Consider the following 8,361-nt stretch of genomic DNA (forward strand, 5'->3'; position numbering starts at 1 on the left):
TGATCATGGATTGGTGTAGGAGTCAGAAATGTTTTGGTTTTTGAACTTGCACATAGGCATAACGAAAACTGAATTTATCTTTGGAAAAGAAAATGTACAGGATAGTTTTCATGCTTACATGAATTGTTGCATGCACATGGCATTGCTCTTAACCTGAGTACATTCTGATCCAGAAGTGTTGTGAGTGTGTTTTGCCCATGGTGTCCTGCCTTTGCACAGGGAAAGCTTGGCTTCCATGCTAGAGGGATTGTGCTGCTTTTAGACTCAAGCTGCCTCTGGGGTCAGTGGTGGCAGAAAATGCCTCTGGTGGCATTTTCTGTTTAATGTTCATCATGTGGCAGCAGGCATGGACTAAAAAAACTGATGAATCTGATTTGTGTGTGCACAAAGTCAGTCTGCAACCTGAATACATAATTTAGTAACAACTGAGCATTGAAATTTCAGTTCTACCTGATGACAGTTTTATAAACAGTTGCATAAAATGTGTGCTGTCATTTAAAATTGATGTGAGGCTGGCAGGAGCCAGATGGGGTCAGGTCTGTGCATTTTTAAAGAAAACTAAAGAGTTCAGAGTTTCTGGCGTGGACCAGGGGGTGTCATTAATTACAGTTTTTTGGTTTGGGGTTCTTTTTAGTTATACTACAATATACTAAAATACACCAAATTATGACTATAAAACACGGTGGAAGTGTTTCATAGTAGGAGGGACATTACAGGTGAGGATGGCTATTCTTTTGAGGCAGGGTATGTTTTTCTTTTTGTACCATTCCTTCATAGTATTCACTGCAGAAGAAATTGCATGGTAACATGATCTTTGTGCTCCTACTTGTGCATATAAATACAGCAAAGAGGACTTTCAAGTATTGGTGTCCCCCTTCATCTTTGTTTTCACTTGTTCATATTTTCACTTTATGTTCCATTTATCTGTAGCTATGTTGTCAAGACTTCTAGAATGTAATAACCTGTTTAATAGCCTCATAGTTATGGTGCTATTTTTAACTGTAAACAGAGGATCTGGATCAACTCAAAATAGCCTGACAGGAATTAATGTATGAGCCAGAGGGTGGGGCATGTCTAAATTATGATAAGACAGTACAGCACAGTTGTGCTTTGCCAAAATGGTCTGTCATTCTGAGCCAGTGTTTCCCTGTCAAATTGTACTGGTGTATTATTGCAATTTTAGAACAAACAAACCCTAAACTTGTACCTTGAGTGGTGCTGACAAATTCTGATCCACCGGATGGCTGATGTGCATGCTGATTAGGCAGGAGCTTTTGAGATATTTTTTTTCCTAGTTTGTTTTGTGGTTGGGTTTTTTTCTTTTCTTTGTGTATTATTATTTAGTCCTGTCTGTGCTGCATGTTTGTAAACATTGAGTGCAGACGTAAGAATCTTAAAAGTAGTGAAGAGGTTGTTTTAAAAAACCAAATCCCTTTTGTATCATTCATCACATGAGAAGAAAAATTGAAAGTTTATGTGCGCTTATCCATGCCAATTCTCATTTTAATCATCAATATTTGAAATGCCTTTTTTTTCCTCATTCTTTAAAACAACTTGCTTACATTGCTTGTTTTTTATTAACTGTGTTATAGTTTCTGACATGTTGTGTCTTGCTCTTCTAGAAGGAGTTCTGGAAAGTCTACAAAAACGGACTCCAGGGAGAAAGTAGCACAGGACATAGCTGGTATTCATTTTACCTTGCATTTCCATTAATCATTGGCCTTTTTGTTATCCTCATTGTCATTTTTGTCATCTGGAGATGCCTGTTTAAAAAGAAAATGCGTAGGCAGTCGGTGTACGTGCACAGGGGAGCCCACGGAGCGCTGGGCGATGGTGCTGATGGCAGAGGGCCCCTCCCGCCGCCTCTCAGCATTGTTCATTCCCCACAGGAGGAAATGTATGAAGTCAGTGGGCTCTCTCCAGGAGATCTGAGCTATTCGGATGCACGGTCAGACTCAATATCCACAAGGCTCTCAAACTGTGATCCTCCTCCTTCCTATGAGGAAGCCACTGGGGAAATCAGTGTGAGAAGAAGCGACACTGAACAGCATTTAGATCCACCCCCACAGTATGAAGACATTGTGAATTCCAGTTCAGCCACTGCCATTGCACTTACTCCCATTGTCACCAGTACTAAGTAAAACAAGAAGAATGCCATGGACCTTTTAAAAATCAGTAATCGTTTTGTAGCACTTTATCTTGGCTTATTATGCATTTCTGTAATTTAACGGACTTGTATACAATGAATTTCACCTTTTCTAGGTTCCCTCGTTCTTTGGGTTTGGGATTTTTTTTCCCCTATAGAATGTCTTAAAAGATAAGGAATCTGTATTGAGAGTGTAGTGCAGATACAGATGTGGTGCTCTGTCATACTTCTCAAAAGTACATCTGTTTTGAAGGATGTTGCTTTATTCCAAACACTGTCCACATTCCCCACAAGATTTGTGGGATCGCCCTCCCCTTTCTTACTGCAGACTGTCAGAATTCCCTACAATAGGGAATCCTTAAGCAACATTTTAATAGTTATTTACACTAGAGGGGACTGATTTTGCAGTATTGCCTCTTGTCTGGTTGGTTCCTTTTTCTCACTTGGATTTTTGTTGCATGCTGCACCCTCTCCTGGCCCTCAGGAAGCTGGGAGCCTTTGTGTTCAAACCAGGATCTCATGGAGAATGCTGGTGTAAGAGCAATAATTCCAGACTCCTAGCAGGAGGGGTGTACTGTAAAGCTTTTGCTATTATAGCTCAAAATTCTGTAAATGCTTAGAAGCTGACAATTCAAGACACTAATTGGTGAATTTAATGGTATAAGTTTTTTTTCTGTGTTCTGCCTTTCCTGTTTTCCTGTCTTGTTTTAGTTTTCTATTCTAGAGGTGAGAAGTGTGCATATGTTAACTTCAGAACTTGAAAGTTCATGCGACAGTAATACCGAAGTACTCAAGAGTGGATAAAATCCTGATCATAGACTTCCTACTGTGATTTTCACTGGGACCAGGATGTAATCTATAAGCACATACATCCAAAGGCATTACTCTCCTTTTTAAAAGGGGAAAAAGGAAAGAAATTCAGTGTCTGTGACTTCTTTTTTTCCCCAGCTATGAAAACCTTCCTCAAGGTTTTCCCTGCTATAAACCCCTTCCTCAAGTTCTGATACTCTCTTGCCTACTGACAGGTACCTTGTGTGCACCTTGTACTGGTGCCTGTGGAAATTCTTTGCAGAGAATATAGAAACCTTTTTTCAACAACATTTATTGCTTATCCATTCCAAGGAATTCTAAGAACGTGCAGCCATAACCCCAAGCATTAGTGTGGAGTGACTTTCTGAGACTGAAGAGATGAATGCAAGTTATATACAGGCTTGTACAGAATTTCACCCACCTGGTTTAGGTGGTACAAATTCTAGTGTGGTGTTTCTTTTTTCACAGGTTGATTTAAAAGTTAATTGCTTGGTTTAATTTCTGAGTATTAAGTTTCAGTTTTCTTTCTTCCCACACCAGGGTAGCATGGCATTAGCTTAGTACTGTTCTGTGGTCTACTAATCAATTAGCACCAAATGAAACTTACTGAGCCCTGAAGGACTAAATTTTGTCTTTCTTACGACAGAAACCCAAACTGTCTTGTTTCAAACACCCCAAATGAAATGCCCATGCCATCTGTTTGAAATTGCTCTTAATGTCCCTCTCATGAGGCCTTGGCCCACCTTTTCTCAGAGGATTTTTATGGAAGGAGACTGGAAGGAAATGGATGGTTATAGATGGGTGTGTAAATGCACACTTTGATAAGAATATGATCTAATGTATTGACACGTGGAGTCAGGAGTTCTCATTTTTGGCAGAGTAGGTTGCCTTTGTTGCCTGCTGGGGCTCTTCAGCAGCTAAAGCAAGTTGTATTAGAGATGAACTCCTGGCCAAACTCCTGACTCCAGTCAAAACTGTAACTCTCATTTATATTCATTATATATTACAGATATATTAAGATAGGCAGATAAGTACAGTATGGTTTGGACACTTGTAGTAAAAATTGCCTGGGTTTTGTTTGTGGACTGTCAGACCTTTTCTTTTGAAGTGGTTTTAGCTCTTGTGAATTCCGAACTGAGACTTGTGGAAGTTAAAGCTCCTTTCATACCAAGCAAGAGTTAATGAATACACTGCTCTAGGCAGATTCACCAGAACAAAGTGCCTCATCCCAGCGTGCAGGAACCACCTCAGAAAGAGCTGGTGCTTCAGTGTCTGTGCCATATTGGCATCTCCTGTGCCTGCCAGCACAGACAGTAGTTTTAGCAGTAACTTCCTCGTCAGGATATAGGACTTTCCTGTAGGAAATGCATGGAGATCACCCATGTCACATTAGGTTGTTAAGCAGCCGTCATCATCCCCTGAACATGGGCAGTCTACTTTAGTAATTTAGACATGAGCTGGCTTTTCCCTTTTTTCTGTTTTTTCTTTACTCTGTATTCCACTACCACTTCTGAAGGGTTTGTTTCTGGCTCCTAAGTTGAGTATGTTACTTTGTCTTGTTACTGTGTCCAGTAGATACTTTTATGTGCAATCCAAAATTGAAGCTTGCCATTCCAAAAAAATTCACAACCAAAAACTTAAAGTGATTTAATTAGACAATGCCTTTTCCATGAGTACGTGAGTGTGAAAGACATTGTGGACTATAAATTTATGTCTTGGTGAATAAATTCGATATTTAAACTAAACCTGTGTGGGACAGTTGTGCAAATGCGTTTCCTCTGAGACATGAACAGTTTTCTCCATGTTGGAATAGTGTCAAATTACAAATTGTTTTGTTCTGTTTTGTGAAATGTGGGAAAATAGCTTAGTCTTGTGGTTGGCTTTTCTAACCTAACTGAAAAATAAAATTTTATTTGTACTGGAGTTTTATACAGCTTTTTTTTCCTTGTTGTTTTACCTATCCTAGAATTGCATGGTCATGCAATAAATATAAATTTATAGTTGTATCTCTCTAAGGTTTTGCAACTCTGAATGCAGTGCTGTCTTGACTGATGACATGAATAGTCAGGATACTGCCTTTCCCACTTCTGAATGTAACATTGAATTTCATCTTGTATAAGGACTGAAATTATTTAGCTACTAAAACTAACTTGAAGGTGGCGCTGTTTTAAGAAATTATGGAAATTAATGATTTGCTTAGATGATATTAACATTAGTGAAGGTTGTGCTCTCTTCACTGGATGTAAATAACCTCTGATTACAGTATTGTGTATGTTAAAGGGGTTTGGTTTACATTAAATTATCCTATTTAAACATTTTTGCCTATGTTTATAGAAAATTTTTTGTAACACTTGTTTTTCAATATGCTAAATAAAAATTTTTAAGATGCCTCTAATGTTTCAAAATACCAGTTTTACACAACTGCAGTATTTACTTTGTGGTCTTTTAATTTCCATTGTTCTGTGGACTTAATCAGTTTCATGAATCAATTGTTTTGATGCTATAAAATACAAATATAATTTTGTTTGCAGGTAGGCAAGACTATTGTTTCAAAATTCAGGCTCAATTTCAATCGGTGTTGTTAATTTGTATAGTTTCCAATTTTGAAAAAAAGCATTTAACGCTGTCATGAGCTCATTTGCTTAGAGTCTGGTGTTAATAACACCAAGGTTGTGGGTTCAATCCCTGTATGGGCTGTTCACTTAAGAGTTGGACTTGATGATCCTTCTGAGTCCCTTCCAACTCGGAATATTCTGTGATTTCTTGTAGCCACAGCTAAATAAGTCACAGGCCAAAGGAAAGGAAACTGTAGCAAAAAAAGTTGAAGTTCGAGAACCTAATTTCAAAGTTCACTTGAGCCACTTGAAAGTGACTACAAAATTTCATGTCAGCTCTAGGAATGATGAATTAACAGAGAACAAAACCAGCCTTGTGTAATGATCCCTGCTGGAAACTGGAGGTCTCCATTCCAGGCAGCACAAAGTGCGTGTCATCCCTTCCCACTCTGATAATCAGGATAAAATGTCCTTGGGATTGTTCACCAGTGCAGGGCCTGTGGGAGAGACTGGTGAAGCCCAGAGTGAGGTTTGTGTCTCAGAGCTGTGAACTCAAGTGCAGTTTTGTGCTGCTCATAACAAAAAGGAAAAGAAAGGTACTTGAAGCAGCAAAGAGCAGTGACTTTCCAAGCTGTCAGTGCACACTGTGGCCCCATGTTCCCCTTGGGAAGCTTTTATTTGTGTATCCCAAGCCAGCACCATCCAAACAGGACGCTCTGCCCTAGGTTAAGTGGGGCTTGCTGTGCACACTCACGTTTGTGTCCTGGCCTCATGCCCATCAGCATGGGCTGGCGTGTTCATCCTGCCCCTGGCTTCCAGCTATGGGAACATGGGGGATACGGTGCTAAACTGGTGTCATGCGTCTCAGTGTCTATACAAATGAAATCATTGCTCAGGTTACCAGTGATGAATGTTCATTATTTATTGTTTCTTGTGCCCAGAGCACTCTGCTGTGCTGCTCTAAATCACACTGATAGATTTCTTTTTATCTTCTGCATAATGTGAGCTTTGTAAATGTCTCCTAGTGCCACTTGCTGATTTTTAAAAAGAAGGAAAACCATGTTCAGCTGAAAGCACTGAGGTAACATCTGTACTACTTCATTGCTTGCTGCACACACATTTGATTGATTTGCTACAGGGTAATTGAACTTTGAGTTTTGCCAGAAACTTGAAGTACACTTTTCTTCTGCAGGGGCATCTCGGTAATTGTATTTTTCATTTGACAGTGAGTTATTGAATGCTAAATAACAAGTCAGTGTAAGAAAGGTCTTGCTTATGCTCTCTTGACCATATCCATCTATAGATACACAGATATAGATATCTCCAGCACATATATTATACGGCATATTATACAGGACTTACTTACCATTTAGATCTCTGCAACAATGTTTGCTGTAATATTAGACCCGTGTCCTCTTTGCCTGTCCTGTCTCTGTGTATCCTGCAATAAAGACACACTGACTGCTGTGCTGTTTTCCACTTGAAAGCGTTGTACAGAACTGTGTGGCTCCCAGGGTTAGCTGAGGAACTTAAAGCAAGAAGGAAACAAGTATTTAAAAAATCCATTTTGATACTACCAGCAATGAAATCTCTGCTGGTGAAATAATCTGTACCAGACTGTCTCCCTGGCCTTTCCTGTGGTGTGGGATGTGTTTTCCCACACAACAGACCCTGGATCAATTCCATGGGTCAGAGGCTCCCAGTTTGATTTTTCTTTATTTTCTCACTCAGCTCTTGCTGCTGGCAGTGGTGCAGCAGCTGCTCTTGGCTGTGCACAGGGACTTGAGTTGTTTGTTTGGTGACACACATCTGTACATAGGTGGCTCTGGGACCCAGGCTTCCCTGCTTCCCTCCCCTGACCTTGCTGGTCTGCTCACACCCAGGCCGGGCAGTATTTCAGTGCTGGACAAAGAGCCGAGGGGATGAACGCAGCAATGGGGACCAGAGGCAGGTGTCAGCCTGCTGTGCCACAGGGAGAGACACAGTCTGTTATCACCTGTGGCCTTTTCACTGCCAGTATGAATGCAGCCACCTCATGTGGGTTGTTTCCAAGATTAAAACCACTGCAGGCAGCGTTTCTTGCCAAGACTTGCTGTGAAAAAATGGTACTGTCAAAGAAAAGCAAGGGTGGTGTGACCAGCTCAAACGTTTTCCCCAGCTAGTACCCCTAAACTTTCTTAGCACAAGTAATTTATTTCCATTTACTACTCAAATTATTATTTTTATTTTTACTTTTGTTGTGTCTACTTTTCTGTTTGTGGTTCCATTCTAACCATAGGTTTTTCCTTACAGATGGGTGAAGGTAAAATATACCTTGTATAGATTATACTGTAATCATGAAGAGCTACATGTTTCATTTTTTTTTCATTTTTCTGTTTCTGGATGGGTTGGGTTTTTTTCTTAGCTTGCTGGTTTTTGCATTTTGTTTAATAAAAGTGCTTGAATACCTCCTTTTTCTGTTCCCCCTAAAATCTTTTGCATGCTCATTTTTTAAAGTGCATAACAGCTGGTATTTTTATTGTGCAGCTTCTCTAGAAGAAATGTATCTTTGAAAATAATTTCTAATGCTATTTTCTCTTCAATGATTTTTTTCAGCCTTATGAAGTGCTACTTGTAGCTTAGTTTCCCTTTTCTTGCCTAATTGTGCTTCCACCCATTACCTTCCAGCCTTTCCACACAGGCAGCTTGACTCCATGAAAACACTACCTCTCTCCTCCACTGGCAGGAATGTTTAAAAAAGGGAGTTTCTGTTCTGCACATTGCTTTCAGATTTCAATTTTTACTGTTCTGCATAACCCAGCATTGACTTCCTGAAAATTGTTCACAAAATCCTGCTCCCAGTGCCAGGCT

At 39.8% G+C, this 8,361-nt stretch overlaps 1 protein-coding gene across 5 annotated transcripts in view; it reads left to right on the plus strand.

Annotated features, from left to right (window-relative positions):
- PRRG1 (proline rich and Gla domain 1) overlaps positions 1-5,382 on the plus strand; it is a 31,008-nt gene extending 25,626 nt beyond the window's left edge. For all 5 annotated transcript variants that reach the window (XM_032100901.1, XM_032100902.1, XM_032100899.1 and 2 more), the window contains exon 4: positions 1,623-5,382. In XM_032100901.1, the coding sequence (XP_031956792.1) occupies positions 1,623-2,141 (519 nt within the window). In that variant the 3' untranslated portion in view covers positions 2,142-5,382. The remainder of the gene's footprint in view (positions 1-1,622) is intronic.
- The last annotated feature ends 2,979 nt before the right edge of the window (positions 5,383-8,361 follow it).

This window comes from Corvus moneduloides, chromosome 2 (genome assembly GCF_009650955.1).
Source record: "Corvus moneduloides isolate bCorMon1 chromosome 2, bCorMon1.pri, whole genome shotgun sequence".
Taxonomy (NCBI): Eukaryota; Metazoa; Chordata; class Aves; order Passeriformes; family Corvidae; genus Corvus; species Corvus moneduloides.